We start from the raw sequence: 27,614 nt of genomic DNA, 5'->3' as shown, positions 1-27,614 counted from the left end.
GGGGGGGGGAGGGGAGGGGCGGGGGGCTCGGGACCCCGGCCGCCGGACCGTCCCTGCACGGGGGCGGGGGGCGCTGCCTTCGAGCGCGGTGGGCGAAACCCGTGCGGGTGGGGGCTGCGCGCTGCGGCGCGGTGAGCCGTCGGCCGTCCCTGCCCTCTCCTCCAGGCAGCCCTCCTGCCTGTCCCAGATTGGGCCGTGCCCTGTGTGGCTGGGAGAGCTCCGGTCCCTCTGTGAGCCTCGGTTTCTTCATCCGCAACATTTTACACACGGGGGCGTAGCAGAAGGAATGCGCTGACTCAGGAGTCAGGGGATCTGGGTTTGAATCTCAGCTCCAGGACGTGCGGCTCTGTGGTCTTGGCCGCAGTTTCCCCACCGGTCAAATGGGGCTGATCTGATATATATGATAGGCCCGGAGATATGTCTGTCCATCCGTATCTGGAGGAATGCACCCCAAACGCGGAGTGAGCCACACCTGAGGAGGGGAAAAATAGGCTTTCGCTGTTTTGCTCTATATGCTTATATAGTGTTTGAATTTATACCCAGAAGCTTTATCTATGTTATTGGCGTAAATAAATAACATATACAAAATGTCTGACATAGAGTACTTAAGTGGTCACTATTAGTTTAAACGTTTTATTTGCTATCTACTCATGAACCACAGCCATGTATTGTTAGGTCTACCCACTATTTTAAAGCTTTTTTTTTTTTCCATTGACTTGTCAATATTTTAAAACCAGATGTTTCATAACTTCTCTTGAAAAACAAAAACATAGAAATAAAAGCTCTAGCAACATTGTCCTGTGTCACCACAAAATCACGGGGTCTCAGGCGCTCCCACCTCATGTTTCTTGAGCACCTGTTTTTTCTTGGTGCCGACACAGAGGGCAGTCTGTGGCCTCAGGGAGTTGAGGCTACTTGGACACAGCCAACCACCGGGAAGTAAGCACTGAACTCAACAGAAGCCAATGTTAATCTGGAAGAGATGAGGGAAGTGAAAATCTAAAAGCTTTTAAAATGTTAAGAATTGGGCGCCTGGGTGGCCCTGGCGGTGAGTGTCCGACTTCAGCTCGGGTCATGATCTCGCGGTTCTTGAGTTCGGCCCGCATCAGGCTATGTGCTGACAGCTCGGAGCCTGGAGCCTGCTTCTGATTCTGTGTCTGCCTCTCCCTCTGCTCCTGCCCCACTCACACTCTGTCTCTCTCTCAAAAATAAGTAAACATTAAAAAAAAATTTTTTTTTAAATGTTAAGAACTGTTTCCTTATTTGGAGTTCAACATGTATGTTTTGTTTTTCCAATAAATCCTTAAGTTCTTTCCAGACAAGGACTATTTAAGCTACTTTGTATCATCTATATTTTTTCATACTTTGTGCTCTTTTTGTATTTATAGGGTTAAATATTTGAATTGGAATGTTCTAGAACAGACAAATGAGTCCCAGATGCCCAGGCCTGCTCTCCCAACTTTTCCACCTAAGCCCAGAGGCCTACGGGCAGGTAGGTAAGCTGGCTGGGGACCAGAGGCCTCTGTGATTTTGTGGGGATTCAGGACAATGTTGCTAGAGCTTCTGTTTTTGTGTTTTTAGGAGAAGTTGTATCTGGTTTTAAAATATTGACAAGTGACTAGAAAACAATCTCAAGACAGTAAGTATACCAGAGGTGCCTGGGTGGCTCAGTCGGTCTGACTCTTGGTCTTGGCTCAGGTCATGATCTCACAGTTTCGTGAGTTTGAGCCCCTCATCAGGCTCTGTGCTGAGCGGAGCCTGCTTGGGATTCTCTCTCTCCCTTTCTTTCTGCCCCTACCCCACTCATGCTGTCTCTCTCAAAATAAATAAATAAACTTAAAAAAAAAAAAAAAAAGGCAGTAAGTACACTCCACAAAACCTATTGATCAGATTTGTCTACAAGCCTCAAGTTTGTGCCTCTCCTTAAAACATCCCTGGCATTGGGGCGCCTGGGTGGCTCAGTCGGTTAAATGTCTGACTTCGGCTTGACTTATGATCTCACAGTTTGTGGGTACAGCATCCAGCCCAGCGTGGGGCTTTGCACCGACAGCTCAGAGCCACTTTGGATTCTGGGCCTCCCTCTCTCTCTCTCTGCCATTCCCCCACTGGCGCTTGTGCGCTCGCGCTCTCTCTCTCTCTCACACACACACACACACACACAAATAAATAAATAAACGTTAAACCAAACAAAACCATCCTCAGTGTTGGTCTTGTGTCCCTAAAGAGCTTTCGAAGCTAATGGGTTAATGCTGCTGTCCCAGGAGGGCTGGTTTATCTAGGGACTGTTGGTAACAGACAGCCCTAACCCAGAGGCATATTTATAGCCCTGGGTTTGGAGGGGAAGCCCCTTTGCCCAGACCTCAGAGTACAATGCAGGTGATGAAACGCCCAGCCCACAGGGCCAAAGGAAGATATTTTAGGTCAGGGGACCTTTCAGTGGCCCTGAGTGACATCCCATCAGCATTCATTTATTTAGGAGGAGGCAAGCTGCCAAACAGGAGGGTGCCACTGAGCACAGCAGAGGGGGAAGGAGCCTGGGAGGAGGGAAAAGGTCTGCCTTTGACATTTGTAACTGCCATGAACTGAAGGTCAGAAATAGTCCCTTCCATTAAGAAGTGGCTGTGGATGAAAGAACTCATAAGATTTATCATTGTCACCTCCTGTGACTTGGTGGTCTGAAAATGTTGTATAAAGGAAAGAATTTCCTATGCCTCGGCAATTTGTGAAGTACCAGCTTAAATTTGCAGACACTGCCTTGAGGATAAAAGGAAGCATTTTTCAAAGGCTATATAATCAGTTGATGTTCACCCAAAAGTATCTCTGAAGACAGGACAGGTAGAAGATGAAGAGGAGGATGAGCTGAGAATTTGTCTGACTTTGAACTTAATACAGTGGCCTAATAATAATATAGCTAACATTACTCTGGACTCAGCAGTGATTACTTACAGCTATACAAGTGCTTACTCTGTGCACAGTCCTCAGCTTAACAGATTTGGAAACAAAGACACAAAGAGAAATGCAGTACTTGGCCCCAGATCTCACAGGTAGAAGATATTATCTGTATATATTGTGTGCAAGTGAACTTTTTGAGACATTTAGCTGAGTTTGTATTGTCATTTTTTTTTTCTGGTAGGATGTTAAGGGAGTTTTGTGTTGAATTAAGTAACATTTTTAACTACTGTTTCCTGTGAGACACTGTCCCTATCCTAGATAATGCTGATGCTCATACCAGTGTGTACAGGTGGGGCCCAGGAACTAATATGAAACTGTGCCTTTTGGTTTGTGGCAATAGCAACCATTTTCAGAAAGCCTGGTGTTTGCCTTTCTGCCTCTCCAAATCATGGTTTGCTCAACTCCTTTGTTCCAGAAGAACCACTCTTTTCCCAGTCGCTACACACCAGGCTGATCTCCAGCTGTTGATTCCCAATGTCCTGTCACATTGGCTCACACTGTTTTCTTTCACTGATGCCATTCTTCTGACCATTAGCCTTTGCATTGGCCCAGTGAGCTCACTTCCCACAAGTTATGACAACAGCCTATTGTGATCTGTTTCCTACAAGGAACCTGGAGGGTGGGGATCACTCGGCCACATCTACCTTTGTATTCACCACCTCGCCTTGCACATAGTAGGCATTTAATAAATGCTTGTGGGATGAGTCCATGAAGGAGAAATGGTGAGCACTGCCTCAGCTCTGGACACATTCCAGCACTTTCTGGTGGTTGTCTTGTCCTATCATGGCTCACCTGGCTCTGGGGTGATGAAATGATGCAGAAACAGAATGTGACCCGTTTGGTAAACGAGGACCAAGACACGGATGGGATGCTGTAGTTTCCTAGTCACTGCTCTAGAGTCATTACATTTGGTCAGAAACTCCCAAAGTCTGAATTTTTCTTGATTTGATTTCTATATTTCAATCTAAGAGTACCTCTCAGGCAGATCTTGAGACTGCCTCAGTACCTCCCTGAGTCATGTATCTGTCTGGTCATCAGCATTCCGCAAACAGGAAGTGCTCAATAAATCTTTATGGAACTGAATGAATTGATTGGACATAACCTTGGCAGCCATTAAGTTTACAATATTGTCAGTCCTTTGACAACTGTGTTAAGTGGTTTGGACCCATGTGCGTATCTTCTTCCATATGTGTTTGGAAGACATGGCCATAAGCTAGAGCTTCTGGATCAGGCCCCCAAAATGTTTGCGGATACTCATTGTCTGCTAAATTGGAAGGTTCCTCAGACGATATCCTCTGTTATAGTCTCAGCACAACCGATTTACAGATTTAATAAGATGGTACCTGTCACCAGGGATGGGGAACAATTGGCCAGGGCCTGTCCCTCTGATGCAAGCTTCCGCTCAGCCGTGTCTTTAGGATCTTCTAGAACATTCATCAGTGTCTGCGTGCCCTTGCAGCTAGCGGGGCCTGGGAGCCCATGGTGGTCCGTGTGGTCGCTGCTGCTGCAAGCTGGGGAGACTTGGCACTGGGTCCTGAAGAGGTTAACCGTCAGGGGACGGCGCTGATCCAGACTCCAGTCCCGGTTCTGCCATTTGGGGACGTGTGGCCTTAGACACGCTAAGCTGCTGCTCTGTCACCTCTGAACGTTGACTAACGACAGTATCCAGCTTACCTACTTCACAGGCCACTGTGAAAACCAAAATAAAAATGACAGCATGCATGTGAAAGCTTAGAGTCCTATGGAAAAGTAAGTCGTGTTAGGTTAATGATGCTGTTCAAACTTTTTTTTTTAGTTGATGGGCCACATAGATCAAGACTCTGGCTCCAGTGAAGACTTCAAGCTGCCTCGACATGATGCCCGGAGTTCTCCATTGAGGGTGCTGTCTCAGAACACAGCAAGACTCTGCCAGGACTTGCCGGTGACAGAGTGGACATATTCCTGTGTTCTCACGGCAGGTTGGCGATCGTGGCCCGGCCTCTGTGCCAGGGATTGGGGGAAAAAGTTATGTTGCTGTCTGGGCAGAAGCTGATTTTCTTACTAAGAAATCTGGCACCAGACGTGTGCCACCAGGACTGAGTTCTGTGAGGTCTTCCCAGCTTGGCGGACTCCTTGTCGCCCTGGGGCTCTGGGCGAGCACCATAGTGTGTGGTGCTGTGGACTGGCTTGGGTTCAGCAGGAGCTGATGGGAAAGGTGCCTTGGGAAGATGGGCCAGGTCACAGAAAGAAGGGCAAGCACTGGCTAGTGGTAGCAGGGATGAGGCTCGAGGACTCCAAGCACTCTGAGAAAACACAGCAACCTATTGTTTCGGTCTTGGGTCTGGGAGTGCACTTCATGTACTGGCCACACATAGTACTGTGACCAGTTCCAAGATCAACTACAGATGTGAATTCAGAGCAGGACACAGTGCATTTTCCCAAGTAAGGAGGGTGACAGACACATATCTTCTCAGCCCAAAGAGGCTTCTACGAGAGAATAAAGGTCCGTGTGATAAATGGGCCCAATTTCCAACCCCTCACCTAATTGTACAAGTAAATTAAGAATTTTCCCATCATATGGGGCGCCTGGGTGGCTCAGTCAGTTAAGTGTCCGACTTTGGCTCTGGTCATGATCTTATGCCTTGTGGGTTCAAGCCCCATGTCGGGCTCTGTGCTGATAGCTCAGAGCCTGGAGCCTGCTTTGGATTCTGTGTCTCCCTCTCTCTCTGCTCTTCTCCCACTTGTGCTCTCTCTCTGTCTCTCAAAAATAAATAAAAACGTTTTAAAAATTAAAAAAAAAAAAAAAATTTTCCCACCAGAGCAGAGGTATACAGAGAGAGCAGGTTCTGGAAGTAATGTGGGTCCTAGTCACGGTTTGAGGAAGGTGTCACTTTCACTGTTACAGAGCAGAGCCAGAGTCTCTGGGCCAGAATGTGAGCAAGTCATTTCTAATACCTGCGCGTCAAGAATATAGCTTCTTTCTTCATGGGTTGTTACTGGACACACAGGACTCTAACTGCCTTAAAGAAGGGGCCACGGTAATTCTCCCCACATGAATCTCACTCTTGTGCCTAGAACTTTCCCTGCCTTTCTGGAGAAAGCCAGTTTGGTGTCAAATTAATCTGGACAGACTGTGCTGAAGGCCTAAGAAAGGCAGACATAAAAGGGTAAGAATAAGGGTACAAATTCAATACCGTGGCCCGAGAGGCAGGCAGGGCTGCCAAAGGAGAGGCAAGAATTTTGTACATGCCAAGGACTTGAAGTCAGAAATAGAAGAGTTGGGGCATGATGTGAAGGAAAGGCGAGCTGAGGCAGGAGGAAGTGTGGGCTTGCCCTCTGACCACAGGTCTTGGCTCATTCAGGGGCCTCAAAAGCCCTGAATGCACAAACAAGGGCCCACCGGTACTGGAGAGGGTCTCCCTTCTCTGCTCACAGCCTTCCCTGCTCTTGGCAGCGTCAGTATCTACCTGGCTCTGAGCTTGGCATTCAGAGCCTTGCCCTGTGGCCACAGCCGGCCTCTCCAACTTCACCCCCACCCCAAACAGGCTGAGCCCCTCAGCCAGGGCCTGTGCTAGAAGGCCCTCCGCCCTCCCTCCCCTCTGTGCTGGGAACATCCACCTGCCAAGCCCCAGCTCAGTCTCTCTGAGGGAACTCCTGGTGTCCCAGGACCATCTCTGTCCATGTCTCTCCCTGGCCCAACCCTCTGGCCATGGCAGTCCTCTCCAGGCCAAGGGGGCCTGTCACTCAGGTGTGCCTGCCGATCACCCGTGGGGATTATTAAATTACAGGTGCCGGGTCCCCAGTCTGGGTGATCTCGTTCCTGAGCTCCATGGGTGATGGGTGCACGCCCGGGCATGAGGCCCCTCATCTAAACCACTCATGGGGAGGTTTGCCTGTGAACCGGGTCCTAATCTGGGTGCTGGAACACAGGTCTGAAGGAATCACATTTCAATTTCTTTCTCAATAATTTGTTTCAAGCTTTCCTGACCCTGGGGCGATGGAAACTCAATTGTCAATTTCGGGGATCCCACCCTCATCTTTGGGCACTCAGCAGCGCCAGCTGAGTTTCCAGAAAGACTGTGTTGGTGACGGCAAAGCTGTTTATTCACTGAGAGAAGCTGACAAATATCCTGGAGCAAAGGTCAGTCCGTCTTTCTTGCTCTGACCTTGCCACAGCCAGGGTCACACGCCCAGAGGAGGGACGTGGCGGAGGAGCCGGCGGGGACACACCAGGTCAGTCTGTGGCAGTGGCACCTGGAACCTGGGGGAAGGAAGGGTCGTGATGAGGTCCACTCGGTTTACTTAAAACTGAATGAAGTCTTCTCCCCGAACCTGCTTCCTCTCCTGACTTCTCACCTGTTGTTTAAAATCCTAGAGTCCTCTTTAAGCCTTTCTCTCCTCGCCCTAGAACAGCGTGGAACTTTAGAGGCATTTTGCCTAGTCCTTTATTAAAAAAATTTTTTTAAGGTTTATTCATTTTTTAGAGACAGAAACAGAGCCTGAGTGGGGGAGGGGCAGAGAGAGAGGGAGACACAGAATCCGAAGCAGGCTCCAGGCTCTGAGCTGTCAGCACAGAGCCCGACGCGGGGCTCGAACTCACGAACCCTGAGATCATGACCTGAGGCGAAGTTGGATGCTTAACCAACTGAGCCACCCAGGCACCCCTCACTTTTGAATAACTAGATTATTTTAAAAACCCCAAAAAACTAGATTATGAATTGCCCAGGGCAGGGGCTTTGCCTCATACTTCTTGGTTTCCCCTGCAGGACCTGGCGTTGAGGACTGCGTGATAAAAATCTCAGTCACCTCTTGTGTGTGGTGTATGCTGAGGGGAAACTTCAGCAAAATCCAGACATTTCTAGGCAGAAATGTCCACTGAGCCATTATAAGCCCAGAAGAGCCGGAGATATAAACCGGGAAGGAAATATTTGCCATACAGGGTGAGCAAGCCCCAAGAGTAGCCGAAAAACTCTCGGGGGAAAGAAGGGGTGCACAAGTCCAGCAGGTGCCCCAGAACAATAGGGGAGACAGAACACACTGAGGACCAAAAGTCAGAACCAGACTGAGGCTTTGCTGCAGCAGGAGGTGACCCAGCGCCTGTGGCCACGGGCCCAGGTCACCTCTGGCAAACACACAGGTGCGCCACTATTCCCGATGGGATTTCCTGGGCTCTCCGGTGACCCCTGCCCTTCCCGGGGCTGGGAAGTGTGGTGGTCCCTACTCAGCAGCCTCCTGTTCCATATGGGACTCCAGCCTGGCTCCCCAGCTTTCCTGCTCCGGCTGTGGCTGGCCGCTCTCCTCCCGTCCCTGTTCCTTCACCCCTGGGCAGGGTCCGCTGCCATAGGGGGCAGCTGGACAGTCAGGTGATGGAGGGGCAGTTAGGCCCAGTACCAGCCACCGTCCTCTCCCTGCAGATCCCGTCCTGCTCCAGAGGCGGGGAGACACCAGCACGTGGGGGTTCAGAGACACACCACGGGCCCAAACTCTTCACCAGGCCCAGGGCCTCCCAGTCCCTATAGGGTCTTCAGATTCATCTTCTCATCTGATCTTCCCCCAAACCTTGTAAAGTGGGGGTGCACTGGAGGACATTCCAGCCATGCATCAGATGAGAAAAACGAGGCAGGAGGTGCCAAACATTCCACTAAGCGGGAGCCGGGACTGGGGTCTCCTACCTTCTGGCCCAGCACTTAGGGCAGGGGCAGGGAGAAGGCGCAGTGGGCCCAGCCTGGATTCCCTGCGGGGGGGGGGGGGGGTGAGTGGGGGCTTAAGTACAGTCACCCTAAGTGACAAGTGGCCTTTTGGCACTGGGAGGGGTGAAGCAGTGTAGGCTGTCTCCTTATGTTACAAAAGAAAGGGTCCAGGAGGTCTTGAGCTGCCCTGGGCCACAGGTTCCTAGAGCGCAGAGTGGTGGGGGATCCGGGGACTCTTACTCCAGGCTGGAATGAGCCGCATTGCACACTCAGTGTGTGGACTCAGTCAGGACCCATGCTTTTGTCCTCTGGTGACTGGGCCACAGATCGGATCCCATTTGTGCAAGGTTGTGGGGCCCTTCTGCAGATACCTTCGTTTTCATTCATGAGAGCTACAGGCACAGTATTCCCAGCCTGCCCGGGTTCACATCCCAGCTCCCTGTGTGCAAAGGGGACATCCCTATGCCACTGCCTAGGGTTTTTTTTTTTTTTTTAATGTTTTTATTTATTTTTGAGAGAGAGAGAGACAGAATACTAGCAAGGGAGGAACAGAGATAGAGAGGGAGGCACAGAATCCAAAGCAGGCTCCAGGCTCTGGGCTGTCAGCACAGAGCCTGATGCAGGGCTTGAACTCGTGAACTGAGAGATCATGACCTGAGCCGAAGTCAGATGTTTAACTGACTGAGCCCCCAGGCACCCCGTAATGCGGTGATACACATAAAGTCTTTAACTGAATAGCGCCTGGCCACAGTAAGTCCCCACAAATATCGGTTGGTGTTATTATGCACTTATTCTAGAGTTAGAAGAATGGGCCGTAGAATTGTTTGGCTATGCAAGTGTAGGTGTCTGCCTGCATACCCCTGTCTGGTCCCGAGGCCTCAGGAGGAAGGTGTTGCAAGGTCTGCTCTGTGGTTTAACTGACTTGCATAGAACCTCCTTGGTCCCTTCTCCAAGGGTGGACCAGGAGGCCCTCACCTGCTCTGCATCCTGGCAGGGAAATGTCATCAGCGGCTGACTCTGCTCTCTGACCTGTGGCCCTGAATCACCAAAGAACTGAACACCCCAGGGAGGCTGGTCCCTGCCCACTGGCTGATCGCTGAGAACAGGTGGGTCCTGAAGGCTGGGCCAGACCTATTTTTGGGGAGGCGAAGCAAATCCAAGCCGAGATGTTGGAGAGAATTAGAGAAAACACCCCCATCTCAGCTCCCATCTGCCAGGCTGGGGCTGGGCACGGCACCACATGAAAGCAGAGCAAGGGGGACTTAACTCAAAGCAAAATGACCAACCAAGAGGCTGGGAAAAGAGGTGGTTCAGATCAGAGCCAGGAGCTCCTGGTGGGGTCAGCAGGGTGTTCAGGAGGCTGGGGCTTCTCTCTATGAAGGTTTGGGGACGAGAGGGGCCCAGGACATGGGCAGAGGACAGTGACCTGAGCAGAGTTTGGTGACCTGAGCAGAGGGCATCTGTTCCTGTCCCTCTCCCCGGGGCAGTGAGGCTGGTGCCCCCTGGGCAGCTGAGCCCTGGGCAGGCTCAGGGCCAGTGCGGCCTCTCTGGGCGGGGTTCTCCAGTGCAAGGCATGTGAGCACAGGCTAGGGGTGGGGCCGTCAAGTTAGGACCAGCAGATATGTGTTGCTGCCCCTCCCTGGCCACACCAAGCCTTCGGCACCTTCTTCCCCACCCATCCATTCCTCTCCAGCTTCAGTCCTTTACACTGAAGTGGACTTTTAAAAATAGGTAAAGCACATGGTACACAGTGGAAAGTTCCCTGTCCTGCCCCGCCCCTCCTTCCCCTCCTCGGGGCAATATCTGTGTCCTTACTGGGATGGTGCATGGGTATGCTAGCATAGAAGTTAATATTCTCCCTTTCTGGCTTTTTCTGGTGGCAGAGATTCCTCTGAGAGTCTGAAAAAACTCACTGAAATAGGGTATATATACACACACACACACAAATTAGTGTGCAATTTCAGGGGATTATAACACACTCTTGTGGCCCTTTTGATCCTACTCAGCAAGGAATTCTGGTTGTGATGTGTCTGGGTCTGATCCACATTTTCTCTCCTTAACACTGTTACCCCACATACACACTTCCCCTGCCTGCCAGGATTTGGCAAGATTTCAACAAAGGAGAGCTTCTAAGGCCTTGATGGAGCAGCTTAAGCAAGCAAGCAAGCCGTTCAGTGCCTTCTTTCAAAAACTCCGTTATACTGAGGCCCAAATAAAATCTAAACTCTTAGAATGGCTTGGGAGGCCCTCTACTCGTGGTGTCCCTGAACGTCCCTTCTGGTCCCCTCCAGCCACGATCGCCCTCTGCCCACACAGCTCTGGCCACACCGACCTTTCTGTCACACCCAGGTCTCACCTCAGGGTCTTTGCTTAAGCTGCTCCCTCTGCTAGGAAAACCATTTCCCCTGTTGGCTGCAGTGCTGGTTCCTTCTGGTGTCCCTCCCCAGCCACTCTCATGTGTTCCCCGCTCTCGGCACCCCTTCTCGAGGGCACCATCCCATTTCATTTTCCTCAGTGCGCTTACTCTTCTGAAGCTGTCTGACTTCTGTAGCCATCTACCGCCCCTGCCACCAGGACACGAGCTCCGGGAAGTCAGAGGCCTTGTGTGTCCCACCTCTAGTGCCCAGAAGGGGGCACTCAGTAAATGTCTCTGCATTGACTAAAGAATCTTGGAGATCAGATATGAATCGTGACTCAACTCTCCATCCCATCAAAGTAGCTCCAGGCCATCCCTGGCTCCCGCTCTAGGCAAAGTTCCTGCCTCTCCCTCATTTCTCTATTCCCAGATGTCCTACCCTTTTCCCAGATCTCTGGGGCCCCTCCTTCCCAATCAGCATCTAACAAAAACTCTTTTGTGATTTTATGCCCGGGGGATTTAATCTGAGTCAATTTGGCATCTCCAGCCCTGGCTCAGCTGAGTCCAAAGGTCTGATCAGTGTTTCCAGCCGACCAGCCAGCAACTCTGTCGTCTGAGGGCTCTGAGCTCCACCCCAGTGGGACCAAGGGTACTGATGAGGCCGGTCCTCGCCTCGTTCCCTGAGCTGCCATTCCTGGGCCAATAAACGAAGCCCGAACAAGTGAGAAAAGCAAAGGCTATTGATTCAAGAGCTTGCTACAGCAAGGGAAGTCAGTCAGCCATGGTCACTTGAATTTTAAAAGAGACTCCAGGGTAGGTGGAGGGGTGGTAAAGCTTTATTTATAGCAGAGAAATGGGAAAGATTCAGGTACCTGGTGCCTTCTCTGGAGGCTGTTGGCGTGGGGAAGCTGGAAGGCAGGTGACTAGAAGCCAGGCATCCTGTATGACTGGTTGGGGGTGCATATTTGACTCTCTGGCTGGTCCTAAGTTGCACAGTGGACAAAAGTTAGGGAAGTTGTCAGTTCTGGCCATTTTGAGCCAACTATTCCAGAAGTTAGTGGTTAGCTTTCTGAATTGTTCCTAGACATAGTCTGACTTGTTACAAACGGGACCTATGGATTACCTGGGTGGTTTACTGTATTTGAGGAGGTGATTTCCTGGGCGGGTTTCTGCAGGCTGTGGATGTCCGAGGTCTGTTTTTCCATATGGTCTGGCCATTGTCTGTGTGTTCAGTGCAGATCAGTGTTTTGGGGACTCCTCCCTCCTTCCCTTGAACATGGGAACATCCCGGGCCAGTAGAACCGTCAAGTCTTTGATCTCCTCCATCCTGCAGCTCTCTGGCGAGAGCCTTCGCGGTGCAAAGAATGGAGAGAGGTGCAGTGAGAGGGGCAAGAAGGCCTGGCGGTGAGGCGAGGCACACACACCCACGAGTCGTGTGTTGGGTTCAACGCAGGGATTCTGAGTTGAGAAGGCTTTATGAAAGGTGTGGGGTTTCAGGAGTGGGATTGCTACAGATGGAAACTGGGGAGAGACAGGGGGGACACTCTTGGAAGGGAATACGATGAGGCAGGGGGCAGGTGGAGAGACCTTAGGTTAGTCACTTCCTTTGAGTCTTAATTCTTCACTGTGTACAGCCTCTGTGAGGCAGACATGGTGTGCATGAAGGTGCTGTGAGCTGTGAAGGTTTCAGCATGAGGGAAGGCTGTGGGAAACACCTGGAAAGGGCCTCTCTTATCAGAATAAGGGGCTGAATGTACCTAGACAGTGATAATAATAATGCCAGCAGTAGGGCGCCTGGCTAGCCCAGTCGTAGCACATGTGACTCTTAATCTCAGGGTCATGAGTTCAAGCCCCACGTTGGGCATGGAGCCTACCTAAAAAATCAGACAAACAACCAAGCACTTACTGAATTGGAGTCACCGCTCTAAGCCTGCAGAGAACCCCGGCAACAGTCCCATGAGGCAGTTACTATTATTATCTCCATATTACAGGTGAGATACCTGAGGCACAGAGCAGCTAAGGAGTTTGCCCTGAGTTACACAGTGTCAGAGGGGAGAGAATGCTTAGATTGCGTGCTTTGCACAAATCAGCAGCAGCTGTGTACCCTCAAACGCTCCCTCCTGATTCAAGGTCTTTGTCCTCGGATGTGTGTCCCAATGCATCATCATCAATCAGCTATAATAAAAGTTAGCTTTCACTAAATACCAGGCATGGTGCTAAGCATTTGCATTTAACTCATTTATTTAAAAAAAATTTAAGTTTTTTTTAACGTTTATTTATTTTTGAGAGAGAGAGAGACAGAGTGTGAGCAGGGAAGGGCAGAGAGAGAGGGAAACACAGAATCTGAATCAGGTTTCAGGCTCTGCACTGTCAGCACAGAGCCTGACATGGGGCTTGAACTCACATACTGTGAGATCATGACCTGAGCCAAAGCCAGGTGCTTAACTGACTGAGCCACCGAGGTGCCCCTTTAAAAAAATTGTTTTAAGTTTATTTATTTTGAAAGAGGGGGAGGGACAGAGAAAGAGAGAATCCCAAGTAGGCTCTGCACCTGCCAGTGCAGAACCCGATGTGGGGATCGAACTCATGAACCATGGGATAATACCCTGAGCTGAAATCCAGAGTTGGAAGCTTAACTGACTGAGGCATCCAGGTGCCCCTGTACTAACTCATTTAATCTTTGTTCCAACCCTCTGAGGTAAGGAACTGTGATTATCGTTTCCACTTTATGGAGGAGAAAACCAAGGAGTTGCGTGGCATAGCCCATGCCTCTGACTTTGGAGTCTGCATGCCCACCACTGTACCACACGGCCTCTCTTCAATAAGCAAGGGCTGGGACTACTCACCACTCAAGCCCTGATCCACACAGTGGTCCGTGCCTAGGAGCCAACTCCACATCAGTGGTTCTTGCCTTTCTCGATCACAGACCCCTTTAACACTCGCCCCAGGAAAATGTGTGCATGCACACACACTCACACCCCTTAAGAAATTCACAGATCCCCCCCCTCCTCAAGCCTTTCCAGGGCAAGTGGGTGATGGGAAAGACTTCTGGGGTGAGTGTTTCAGCCGGGGGATATTCTCCAGTCTGGAACAAAAGGGCATGGCTTTGAATTTTAAGAGATTTACTTTATTGAGAGAGTGAAAAGTCGGGGGCGCCTGGGTGGCTCAGTCGGTTAAGCACTCTTCATTTGGGCTCAGGTCACGATCTCACCTTGGTGAGACTGAGACTGGCATTGGGATTGTCTCTCTTTCTCCTTTTTCTTCTGCCCCTCCCCTACTCACACACATGCGTGCACACACTCTCTCTCCCTCTCAAAATAAAATAAACAAACATAAAAATTAAAAAATGAAATTCCAAGGGCGCCAGTGGGCGCGGAGCCTGCTTGCGATTCTGTTGCTCCTCTCTGCCCCTCCCCCACTTGTGCTCACTCTCTCTCTCTCTCTCTCTCTCAAAATAAATAAACTTTAAAAATATAAAAGTAAATACATAAAATTCCATAGCTACTTTTATTTACTTCACTAGTGAACAGAACAAAAAGCAGTCCATCCTGAGAATCCCCATCTTTGGATCAATTTAATTACCCACTTCTCTCACACATCTAGCCAGCTGAACACTGCTGGAAGAAATCTCATAATTCTGCCGATTTATGCCAATGCACATTTATGGGGTCTAATCCCAGCTGGGTCTTTAACACTACTTGGCAGCTCTTACTTGTACCAGATAAACACTCACACCCTTTCTCACGATGGCCACTCCAACCCTTCTGTAATGATTCTTTGAGCTTTAAAAGTTTTCATGTGTTAGAAACATAATTGCACAAATTTTAATTCATAGCCTCCAGGATTTTTATCCAGTTTCTCCATGTACTTGGGCTCTTGACCCTTTATTTTTTGGATAATTACTTATTTAGAGGCTACCATGCCTGGCATTGGGCTGGGCTCTAGGACCCGACTGTGGTCTCTGTTCCCACGAACTTTACAGCCTAGAGAAAAAGACTATCATTCCACAAATAATTACAAATATGATGAGGGACACTAAATGTGTTGATGTGGGGATTTCAGGAAGGCCTCCCTGAAGTGGTGGCCTTTCAAGCTGAGTCCTGAAGGATGATATGTCAGTTTGGAATGCTTTGGGCTGCACACAACAGAAAATCTGACTGACAGTGAAACCATAAGGATGTTTATTATTTCCTTAAGAAGTCTAGCAAAGGGGCACCTGGGTGGCTCAAGTCAATTAAGTGTCCAACTTTGACTCAGGTCATGATCTCATGGTCCGTGGGCTCAAGCCCCACATCGGGCTCTGTGCTGACAGCTCAGAGCCTTGAGCCTGGTTTAGATTCTGTGTCTTCCCACCTCTCTCTCTGCCCTCCATGCTCACTCTCTCCCTCTCTCAAAAATAAACATTAAAAAAAAAAGAAAGAAAAGAAATCAGAGCCCTTTATCAAAAAAAAAAAAAAAAAAAAAGAAGAAGAAGAAGAAGAAAAAGAAGAAGGTCTAGAAGCAAAGAGTTTCAGGGCTTTTAGATAGCTCAACAATATCAATATCAATATCACTGATATCCCTACAAATTTCTTAGCTTTTCCTTCAGTCATAAAAGGGTTGCCATAGATTCAAGCGTGACTTACACAACATCATTCCGAAGCACAAAGAAGAGAAAGGGTTCTGGTCCCCCAGCAGCTCTCTTTCAGAAGGGCACAAGAATTCACCCACAAATTCCCAGGAGTTTTTCTCTTTTTTCCCCCCAAAAGTGGGTCATATGCCCACCTCAGGCATAGAAAAAGGGGGTTACCATGACTCACTTAGTCCAACCAGGATCGATCCCGTAGCACAGTGAGGATCCTACCTTCTCTGAAGATATTGCTGCTTATCGGACTCCTCAAATGAGGATTAAAGGGTTTACCAATTCTGGATATGGACACCTAGATAATTCAAATAAAATTAACCTTCATACCAATAAAACTTAAACTTTTAAAAAGTCATCTTAAAAGCATCAGTGGGGTGTCTAGGTGGCTCGGTCGGTTAAGTGTCGACTCTTGGTTTCAGCTCAGGTCATGATCTCATGGTTCGTGAGTTCAGACCTGCGTTGGGCTCCGGGCTAACAATGCAGAGACTGCTTGGGATTCTCTCTCCTTCTCTCTGCCTCTCCCCTGCTTGCGCGCGTGCACACACACACACACACACACACTCTCTCTCTCTCTCTCTCAAAATAAATAAACTTAAAAAAAAAAGCATCAGAGAAGTAACAAGATTTGAGGAATTGCTGAATTGTGATGCTGAGATACTGAAGAGGGGAAGTGGAGAAGTGAAGTTTCTTCTGAAGGTTGCTTATGCCCTGGGGCTTTGCTCTGGAAAAGGCTGAACTGCAATTGTGGCTGCATGGAGGGGCTAGGGTGAAAATTTCAAAGTCAGGTGGTTCTGGATTGCTAGTGCCCTCAAGAGCTGGTAAATAATAAGTTCTTTTTAGAGAAAGACACTATTATCTTGAGCCTCAAGGTATTTCTATAAATAACTTTCAAAAACAATGTCCAGTACACAAAGATAACCCAAGGACATCAGACAGCATGAATAAGAACAGTAGGTACAACAGGTCATAGTAGTAGACTCATAGGATCTCCAGATATTGAAATGATCAGCACAGATTACAAAACAATAAAATCCAAGAATGGAAAATTTGGCTGGGAAATAGAAACTTTAAAAAATGATATTACAAATGTTAAACAGGGGGAACAATGTAAATTCTGGAACTTAAAACTACAATAACCAAAATTAAGAACTGAAAGAATTTTACTAGCAGATTAGAAATAGTAAAGGAAAAATTAATGAACTGGAATACAGGTCAGAAGGAAATACCAAGAATGATGCATAATGGGAAAAAAAGAAAGAAAATGCAGAGGGGCGGGTAAGAGACATGATATCACAATGAAAAGGTCTAAGCAGAGTCCAAAAGGAAAGGAAAGAATGGACATAGGCAATAATTGATGAAACAATGGCTCAAAAATTTCCAGACTTGATGAAACACATTAAATCATATATTTAAGAATCCAACAAATCCTAAGCAGGATAAATACAAAATTCACTGCCTTACACATTAGTGAAACTGCAGAAAACCAAAGACAAGGAGAAAATAGTAAAAGTGGTCAGAATAAAACAGACAAATTACCTTTAAAGGTCACAACAGGGGTGCCTTGGTGGCTCAGTAGATTAAGCATTCAACTTCAGCTCAGGTTATGATCTCATGGTCTGTGAGTTAGAGCCCTGTGTTGGGCGTGAAGCCCACTTTGGATTCTCTCTCTCACTCTCTCTCTCTGCCCCTCCCCTGCTTGCTCTCTCTCTTACAAAAATAAATAAACATTAAAAAAAATTAAAAGCCACAATATTCAAAGGACCCACACTTCTTGATTTCAAAGCTTACTCCAAAGCTACAGGAATCAAGACAGTGTGGTAATGGCATAAGGGTAAACAGACAGGTTAGTGGAATAGAATTCAGAGTCCAGAATAAAACCTCACATTTATGGTCAATTGATTTTCAACATGGTGCCAAAAATTCAATAGGGACAAAAGTCTTTTCAATAAACAATTCTGGGACAATTGTATATCCACATACAAATAAATAAAAGTGGACCCCTACCTCATGTGATATATAAAAATCAGCTCTAAATGGGACAAAGACCTAAAAATACAAAATTCTTAGAAGAAAACAATCACAGGAATAAATCTTTGTGACCTCAGGTTAGGCAATGGTTTTCTAGATATAACACCAAAAGCATAAACAACTAAAGAAAAAATAGATTAGACTATATGAAATTTAAAACTTTTGTGCTTCGAAGGATACCATCAAGAAAGTGAAAACGCAAGGGCACCTGGCTGGCTCAGTTAGTAGAACATGCAACTCTTGATCTTGGGGTCATGAGTTCAAGCCCCACATTGGGGGTAGAGTTTACTTAAAACAAATAAGTGAAAAGACAATCTACAGAGTAGGAGAAAATGTTTGCAAATCATATATATGATAAAGGACTTTTAGTGAGAATATATAAAGAACTCTTACAATTCAGTAGTGAAAAGACAAATAACCAGTTAAGTAATGGGCAAAGGATTTGAATAGACATTAATCCAAAGAAGACACACAGGGGCCCCTGGGTGGCTCAGTGGGTTGAGCATCTGAGTCTTGATTTCAGCTCAGGTCATGATCTCATGGTAGTGAGACCAAGCACTGCATCGGGCTCCACGCTGGCAGCAAGGAGCCTGCTTGGGATTTTTTTCTCTCCCTCTCTCTGCCCCTCCCCTGCTCGTGCTCTCTCAAAATAAATAAAGAAACATTAAAACAATTAAAACAACAAACAAAGAAGACATACAAATGGCGAATAAACACTTAGAAAGATGCTCAACATCCATCATTAGCCAGTAGGGAAATGCAAATCAAAACTACAATGAAAAGTACTTCATTTCACACCCACCAGAATGCTAAAATAAGAAAAGACAGTTAATAGTGAGGTTGATGAGGATGTGGAAATCTGGAACCTCACATACTGCTGCTGGGAATGTAAAACAGTACAGTCACTTTGGAAAACAATTTGGTAGTTCCTCAAAGGTTAAACATAGGATCACTCTATGACCCCAAAATTCTGCCCCTAGGTATGACCCAAGAGAAATGATAACATTTGTTCTCATAAAAACTTGTACATGAATATTCATGGTAGAATAATAGAAAAAAAATGGAACTGAAACGTCCATTAGCCAATGAATGGATACAATGTGTTATACCCACACAATGGAGTACCATTCAGCCATAAAAAGGAACGAAGTGCTGATATATGCTACAATATGGATGGACTTTGAAAATACACTAAGTAAAAGGAGGTAGACATAAAAGGCGACATATTGAATGATTCCTTTTACGTGGAATTGACAGAATAGGAAAAGATCTATAAGGACAGAAAGTAGATTAATGGTCACTGAGGGGTGACAGGCAGGGGCTGGGGGGTAGATACGGGGAATGAAGGTGACATCTAAATGATAAAGGGTCAGTTTCTGGGATGATAAAAATGTTCTAAAATTTGTGGCAATGGTTGCACAACTTTTGTGAATATACTAAAAACCCACTTAGGGACGCATGGGTGGCTCAGTTGGTTAAGTATCCGACTTTGGCTCAGGTCACGATCTCACAGTTTATGAGTTCGAGCCCCGCATCCGGCTCTATGCTGACAGCTTAGAGCCTGGAGCCTGCTTCGGATTCTGTGTCTCCCTCTCTCTTTGCCCCTCCCCCACTCATGCTCTGTCTCTCTCTCTCCTTTAAAAATAATAAAAAACATTTAAAAAAAATTTAAAAAACCCATTAAATTGTATACTTTATTTATTTATTTATTTATTTATTTATTTATTTATTTATTTATTTTACATTCAATGTGGGGCTCGCACTCACAATCCTGAGATCAAGAGCTGCATGTTCTACCAACTGAGCCAGTCAGGCACTCCTAGCTGTATACTTTAAATGAGTAAGTTATATGGTAAGCGAATTACATCCCAGTGAGGCGGAAAGAAAGAGAGAGAGAGAGAGAGAGAGAGAGAGAGAGAGAGAGAGAGAGAAAGAAAGAAAGAAAGAAAGAAAGAAAGAAAGAAAGAAAGAAAGAAAGAAAGAAAGAAAGAGGAGAGAGACTGTGTGAGCAGGGGAGGGGCAGAGAGGGAGGGAGACACAGAATCCAAAACAGGTTCCAGGCTCTAAGCTGTCAGCACAGAGCCTGATATAGGGCTCAAACTCACGAACTGTAAGATCATGACCTGAGCTGAAGTCAGATGCTCAACCAACTGAGCCACCCAGGTGTCCCAGGACTTTTTTTTTTTTTTTTTAGATCCAACTGTTATGCTCTTTACTAAAGATAAAGATACTTCATAATTATAAAAAGGTTCAATGGCTTAAGAAACAAAAAGTTCAAGGGTTCAATTTACCAGGAATATATAATAATTCTAATTTTTTTGTACCCAATAACATGATCTCAATGTATTTAAAGCAAAAACTAAAGCAAACAAATACCTGATCATAGTAGAGATTTTCACATACTCTTTCAATAGATAAGAAAATCAGTAAAGATTTATTTATTTTTTTTCAACGTTTTATTTATTTTTTGGGGGACAGAGAGAGACAGAGCATGAACGGGGGAGGGGCAGAGAGAGAGGGAGACACAGAATCGGAAACAGGCTCCAGGCTCTGAGCCATCAGCCCAGAGCCTGACGCGGGGCTCGAACTCACGGACCGCGAGATCGTGACCTGGCTGAAGTCGGACGCTTAACCGACTGCGCCACCCAGGCGCCCCAGAAAATCAGTAAAGATTTAGAAGATTTGAATAATATTATTAACTATATGTACCAAACAAATATATAGAATACTATATCTGAAAAACTGCAAAAATACACATTCTTTTCAAACACACACAAAGTATTTATAAGTGACCATATACTAAGCCATAAAGCGAGTTTCAACAAATCCAAAGGGTTAAAATCATCCAGAGTTCATTTGTTAGGCACGACACAATTATGTTAGACATCAGAAACAAAAGGACAGCTAAAAAACCCCAGATGTTTGGAAATAAAATAATATGCTTCTAAATAACTCATGAATCAAAGAAGAAATCAGAATTAAATTACAAAGCCTGAAATAAAGAATTAAAAAATATTACATATCAAAGGTTGTGGGTTACAAGCTATTGATGGAAATTTATAGCCTTACATAGTTAAATCAGAAAAGAAGAAAATTTGAAAATTAATGAACTTAGATGCATCAAAAAGTAGAAAAACAGCAAGTTAAACTTGATGAAATTAGAAATAAGGGAATAATAAAGATAATTGAAAGCATACATTACACACAATAGAATAAAAATAAAATAAGCTGGTACTATGAGAAGACTAATGAAACTGATCAACCTTTGGTCAAATGAAAAAGAAAACAAAGGGAGAGAGAGACAAAGAGAGAGAGAGAAGACACAAATGAACCCTGTAAGGAATGAAAATGAAAAACAGGGCATTACTATAGTCCCTGCAGACCTTCAGAAGAAACCAAGAGGATATTAGGAACTTGACACTAAAGCACTGGAAAATTTTTATGGAATGGATACATCCCCGAGGGGGAAAAAGACAGTTTATAAAATACCCAAGGAGGGGCGCCTGGGTGGCGCAGTCGGTTAAGCGTCCGACTTCAGCCAGGTCACGATCTCGCGGTCCGTGAGTTCGAGCCCCGCGTCAGGCTCTGGGCTGATGGCTCAGAGCCTGGAGCCTGTTTCCGATTCTGTGTTTCCCTCTCTCTCTGCCCCTACCCCGTTCATGCTCTGTCTCTCTCTGTCCCGAAAATAAATAAATGTTGAAAAAAAAAATTAAAAAAAAAAAAATACCCAAGGAAAAAATAGGAATTCTGAAAAGACCAGTAACTTAAATGAATTTACACACCAGTTTAAAATTTTCCCCGTCCCACATGGCTTCCTCAGCAACTTCTATCAAACTATCAAATATTTACAGAAGACAATGAGGTCAGTATTGTGCAAACCCTTTCAGAGAAAAGTAGTAATTACTTTCACCAACTTATTTTGAGCCTAATACAATATATTGTAAATATGTTTTTACATTTAATATTTATAAAAAATTAATATTAATTTTTGTATAAAATATAAAATATATTTTTAAAACTTTTGAAGAAAGGGAAGATGGAATAGGAGGACCCTGAGCTCACCTGTTCCACGGATTCAACTAGATAATGCACCAGTTTAAATAACGTAAAACTTTCTATATATTACTATGTTTTGACATTCTAGAAGAATCTTTTCCGGCTTGGGAGAGACAATTCTTCTTCTTCTCTTTAATGTTTATTTTTGAAAGAGAGAGCGTGAGCAGGGGAGAGCCAGAAAGAGAGGGAGACAGAGAATCCCAAGGAGGCCCTATGCTGTCAGCACAGAGTCCGACCGTGACCTGAGCTGAAATCAAGAGTCAGATGCTTAACCCACTGACCACCCAGGCACCCTGAGAGACAATTCTTAAGAGATGGCCCAGCTGAGAGCATCATCCAGAGCTGTCCCTCCTCTGTCCTGCCCTTTTCACTCCAGGAGGCAATACTCCTCTGCCTTAATCATCCCAGGGCCAGGTGCCAGGCAGCTAGGGACCAGCCCTCTAATCCAAAGCTGGCCAAAATTATTCCAACTAGTCAGTTCTAAACCCTTCCCTGCCTTGCCTTTTCCCCAGAAACCCCAATAAAGTCTGTAGCCTAAACCTTCTCACATCCCTTCTGCCTCCTGACTTTGGTGTCTTTCCAATGTGAAAGTTTTTTTTTGTTTTTTTTTTTTAATCTACAAAAATGGCTTGTGTCTCCTGTTTCTAGGACCTGTGAGTTCCCCCCTGCCCCCGTTCTGTCTCTTCTGTGGCTGCATCTAACCGACCACCTCATAAAAACCACGAAATATGTCATCTTGTTACTAAAAACTGATAAAGGCAGTATGAGGAAGATAAACACAGGTAAATCCCATTCATGAAAAATGATACAAAAATTCTAAAACATACAGTAGGAAGCTGAATCCAGCAATATATAAAAACGAATGACACATCATGTCCAAGTTGTGTTTATTATTATTTTAGTAATACAAGCTAAGTTTAACTTAAAAAAAATCAATTAATGAATTTACCATATTAACAAACCAAACAAGAAAAATCATGCATCCTCCCCATAGCTGCAGGGAAAATATTTAATACAATTTGACATATATTTATGATACAAAACTCTTAGTGAGTGTGCCTGGCTGGCTCAGTTGGTAGAGTGTCCAACTCTTGATCTCAGGGTTGAGTTCGAGCCCCATATTGGGGCTAGAAATTACTTTAACAATTTTTAAAAACAAACCAAAACAAAACTCTTAGCAAACTAGGAATAAAAGGGGACTTTTAAAATAATTTTTTATACATTTTAATTTATTTTTGAGAGAGACAGAGCATGAGAGGGGGAGGGGCAGAGAGAGGTGGGGCTCAAAACTGAGATCATGACCTAGGCCAAAGTCGGTGCCCAACCAAGTGAGCTACCAAAGTGCCCCAATCTCCCTTTTTTTATGAAGTTAAAAATACCTTAATGTTATATTATATACCCTTATCACATACTGTACCTTACTATGTACATATATACTTATATATACATTTTGTGTACAGAGTTGTGCACATAAGAATATGGCCACTTGGGGCGCCTGGGTGGCGCAGTCGGTTGGGCGTCCGACTTCGGCCAGGTCACGATCTCGCGGTCCGTGAGTTCGAGCCCCGCGTCGGGCTCTGGGCTGATGGCTCGGAGCCTGGAGCCTGTTTCCGATTCTGTGTCTCCCTCTCTCTGCCCCTCCCCCGTTCATGCTCTGTCTCTCTCTGTCCCAAAAATAAATAAACGTTGAAAAAAAAAAATTAAAAAAAAAAAAAAAAAAAAAGAATATGGCCACTGTATCTTCTGAGTGATTTAAGGGATTTCCAAAGGTTATGTTCACTATGTAACTTTTGCCTTATGTACTGCTTTTAGAACTTAAATTTGGTATAAGGTACAACTCCATTGTTGATGGATTTAAACTTTTTTTTTTTTTAACATTTATTTTTTTTTTTAAATTTTTTTTTTAACGTTTATTTTTGAGACAGAGAGAGAGAAACAGAGCATGAACGGGGGAGGGGCAGAGAGAGGGGGAGACACAGAATCGGAAGCAGGCTCCAGGCTCTGGGCCATCAGCCCAGAGCCCGACGCGGGGCTCGAACTCACGGGCCGCGAGATCGTGACCTGAGCTAAAGTCGGACGCTTAACCGACTGAGCCACCCAGGCGCCCTAACATTTATTCATTTTTGAGATAGACAGAGCATGAGCAGGGAAGGGGCAGAGAGAGAGGGAGACACAGAATCTGAAGCAGGCTCCAGGCTCTGAACTGTCAGCACAGGGCCCTATGCAGGGCTCGAACTCACAGACTGCAAGACCATGACCTGAGCTGAAGTCAGAAGCTTAACCGACTGAGCCACCCAGGCACCCACACTGTTGACAGATTTAAGAGCTATTTAGGAGATTTGGTGACTGCCTGGAATAGAAGGGAGAAGGAAAGTGATTCCCAGGTCTCTTGCCTAAACAACTGAATAGACGGTGGTTCTGTTTACTGAGATGGGGCCCACTGGGGTAGGAAGAGTTGGAGGGTAGAGATGGTCGCTTATCTTTCCCAATATTTTATGAAAAACTTCAAAACTGCAGAAAAGTTGACAGACTGTATAGTGAACACCCATATAGCTACCATATAGGTTCTACAACACACTTACTGCTATATTTTCTTTTTTATATCTTCCCACATACCCATAGGAGTTCATTATTGAATAAGCTGAATGTGAGGGATCTAAGAGACTTCCAAGTGTCATGTCTTGTAGGCTACTGGTCTAGAGGACAGAAGCACATTCAAAAGCAGGCTGCACATGCTGCCTCCCCCTCTTCACCTCCCATTCATACTCAATTCCCTAGAATTAGGCCTTGTAAAAAAAAAAAAAAAAAAGGTTGCTTACTTATTTATAATCTCTACACCCATTGTGGGACTCGAACTCACAACTGAGAGATCAAGAGTCACAGGCTCTTCTGACTGACCCAGCCAGGTGCCTCTAGAATGCAGCTTTTAATATCTTCCTTCTTTTTAAAAATGTTATTTATTTATTTATTTATTTATTTATTTATTTATTTATTATTTATTCATTCATTCAGTCAGTCAGTCAGTCAGTCATTTTAGAGAGACAGAGTTGTGCACGCATGCGCATGGGAAGGGCAGAGGGAGACAGAAAGAGAATCTCAAGCAGGCTCCATGCAGAGCCTGACTCAGGGCTCGATCTCACGATAGTGAGATCATGACCTGAGCAGAAATCAAGAGTCTGATGCTCAACCGACTGAGCCACCCGGGTGCCCCTAACATCTACCTTCTAAAGATTCTTTCACTAAGGACACCAACCACTGAAGACCCCAAAACTGAACTCATCGTCCTCCTCCTGGAAACCCTGCTCCTTCTCCTCCTGTACATCTTACCTTACAGTTACCCAAATCTCAAATTTAGGGTATCTCTGGCAGCAGGCAGGTTCTTTCACTCTCATCTTTTAAATATCTCTAACAGATGTCCTCTCCCTGTACCATTAAAGCTCTGGATCTCAAAATTTATCATTTGACTGATATTAATGAGCTACAATTTCAACCTCCGAACTGGTCCCCATCGCTATCCTTTCTCTAGCTTATCTATTCGTCTGTCCATCTAATTTATCTTTTTAAAAAGTCTGTTCACATCACTTTTCTTTTGCAATATTTTACAGTTGCTTATACCCAGATTGGCATGACTTCCATAGTCCTTCAAGATCTGCCAGAAAGTATGACTACCCTTAAATTTACAACCTCCTGCCCAGTTACCCACCCACATCATTTTTACTACTTATTGGCTCTTCAAATATACCAATCACACTTTCTGCTTTATTGCCGCCTCCGCGAAGACCTCCCTGAAAGCTAGGAGACTCCCAGAGAATCCTGAGAATACATCTAATCATTAAATATTCAAGTCTCCACAGAGATAAAAATCCTTGAGGGCAGTGCTTTGGTCTTCTTTATGGCCAGAATACTTAGTCTCACCACCTAAGAATACTCTACCTGACACAAAACGGACACTCTGTTTACTTCAGCGGAACTCTGCATACATCCAGTGCTTTGTACACTCTCCCCTTCTCTTCCTGCAAAATCCTACCCAAGCTTGAATTCCTTCTTGAAGCCTTCAACGGCCCCAACAAGTAGTTAGGGGCTCTGGCTCCTTTATCCACTGCCCTGAGCTTAATAAATTATACTTTAATAGTTTATCTATATAACTAAGTGCCGTAAATGTGAACACTTTCCCTTTTTCTTGGTAACTAACATCAATCCTATCCATGCTTCTGAGCTCAATCCACAACCACCTACCCTGATCCCCAGAGAGAATTACTTCTTTTAACTCTCAGCTCACGAAGCCTGCAATCTATTTAGCGCCTGATGGTCTTTCATTACCGCGGCTTACTATCGCGTTCCCAATTCCCTCCCTGTCCATCCTGTAGACTGTAACCTTGTAGGGGTGGGGAGGGCGATCCTACCTTTCTGACTCGCCCTCCAGTACTTGGCGCTGCGCTTTGCAAACGCAGCCGCAAAGCACCTCCGGGAAGCTCACGAAGGGACACAGCCCTTTGGAGACGTCCCGGCCGGCGGACCCGCCCCCTTCCTGATCCCAACCTAGGCGGAGCCACGCGCGGGCGGGGTGAGCGGAGGACTGGGCCCGGCCTTGCCTGGCTCAGGCCCCGGGTCCCAGCGGCTTTCGGGAGGATCTCTGGACATCCGCCGGCCGCTCGCGCAGGCGCGGAGACGTTCTTTGAACACGTGACCCAAGCCCTCGGCCCCAGTTGCCTGCGCTGGAGTGGGACGAGGCGCCGACCTCTCTCGCTGGTTGAGCGTGGTGCTGAAGGACAGGCGAGGGAGCTGCCAAGACGCTGCTTCGTTAGAAACAGCCATCCGGCAAAGTAAATAAATAAGAGGCTGGGGAGAACCGAGAGGCAGGTGTCTGTTTGAGAGCTGCTGGGGTTCAGCTTGTTCCTAGTTGGGGCAGGACGGCAGTCCTTGCCTCACCCCCACAGTCATAACTGGGACCAGGGAAGTCCCGCTTTCTGGAGACTTGTCCCCACGAGATACGAGTCTTCTTTTTGATTCTTCCAGCTCCTGTTTCTTGGGGGCAGCCTCCGAGGGCTGAAGAGTCCTGCCCCTCCCCTCAGGCGTGGGCGCGATACTCTCCTAACTGGACTTCCGGGTTCCTGCCAGGCTGGCTGCCTACCAGACGCTGCAAAAGGCAGATCTGAACCCTGCTTGAAACCGCCAGTGCCTTCGTGGGCAGAGGTGCCAAGATGCACTTTTAAACCCTTGCGGAGGAGACATTTGTGATGACCTCCTGCTTATCATTCCAGCCACATCTGGAAGGGAGACCACCAAAGCCTCAGGCCCTCTCAGCCTTAGTGCTTCTCTGCCTGAGCTGTCCTGCCTGAGACTTACCTGCCCCCTGCACCTTATACTACTACTCTGACCTCCCCCGCACAGAGGCTTTCCCCAGTATATACATACAGCCCTCAGCCCTACTCCCACCTCGGACCAGGCTATCTGGCAGCCCCCTGCAACACAACTTAACACACCTGTTAGGCTCCTGGGTTATGAGCAACTTGATGGAAGGGGCAGTGTTTTCTGGATGTGTATCCCCCACGTCTAGCATAGTGCACATCGGTAGGCGTTCAGTAAATGGATATGGAATGAATCAAAGTATGGACTCCAAGAGTGAAGATTTTAAAATGTAGGGCTGGGTTATGGCACTTTGGGGGCTTACCCAAGACATGAAACCATATCTTTTGCCTTTAAGTGATGATAGCTAGCTAACAAAGTGACACTGTTGTTCAAATATGTTAATAAATTCAAGATGACAAATAGTGAAGTTAAGCTGTTGAGTTATGGTACCATCATAGCCTGTGGAATGGTTCTGCTCAGTCAATGGGGGCAGGACAGTGGGCCTCTGGGGCCAGTCACTGAAGAAAATCCTACCAGGCTTAGAAGGGTGTGTTTGTATGTGAGACGTTAAAGACAATGA

At 46.3% G+C, this 27,614-nt stretch overlaps 1 protein-coding gene and 1 long non-coding RNA gene across 2 annotated transcripts; both read right to left on the bottom strand.

Moving 5' to 3' along the window:
• Nucleotides 1-4,008: 4,008 nt before the first annotated feature.
• LOC123596852 lies at nucleotides 4,009-27,365 on the bottom strand. Its single transcript, XM_045475119.1, has 5 exons — nucleotides 27,357-27,365; nucleotides 26,089-26,604; nucleotides 12,101-12,198; nucleotides 11,850-11,960; nucleotides 4,009-5,418 (listed from the first exon to the last, which is right to left on the bottom strand). The coding sequence occupies exons 1-5, from the start codon at nucleotides 27,363-27,365 to the stop codon at nucleotides 5,331-5,333; spliced, it is 822 nt and encodes a 273-aa protein (XP_045331075.1). The 3' UTR covers nucleotides 4,009-5,330.
• On the bottom strand, nucleotides 7,014-11,352 carry LOC123598659. Its single transcript, XR_006712740.1, has 2 exons — nucleotides 10,978-11,352; nucleotides 7,014-7,192 (listed from the first exon to the last, which is right to left on the bottom strand). It is a non-coding gene; the product is annotated as an uncharacterized LOC123598659 (long non-coding RNA).
• Nucleotides 27,366-27,614: the final 249 nt, after the last annotated feature.

Source organism: Leopardus geoffroyi, chromosome C1, assembly GCF_018350155.1.
Source record: "Leopardus geoffroyi isolate Oge1 chromosome C1, O.geoffroyi_Oge1_pat1.0, whole genome shotgun sequence".
Classification (NCBI taxonomy): Eukaryota; Metazoa; Chordata; class Mammalia; order Carnivora; family Felidae; genus Leopardus; species Leopardus geoffroyi.
This window is presented reverse-complemented; position numbering and strand designations above follow the sequence as displayed.

Coding starts and splice junctions, on each gene's coding strand:
- LOC123596852 (XM_045475119.1), bottom strand. Junction 12,199..26,088: donor CTGGAGGGCGAGTCAGAAAG/GTAGGATCGCCC, acceptor CTGAACACACAG/ACAATGGCCAGACCATATGG. Junction 11,961..12,100: donor AAATACAGTAAACCACCCAG/GTAATCCATAGG, acceptor TGTGCAACTTAG/GACCAGCCAGAGAGTCAAAT.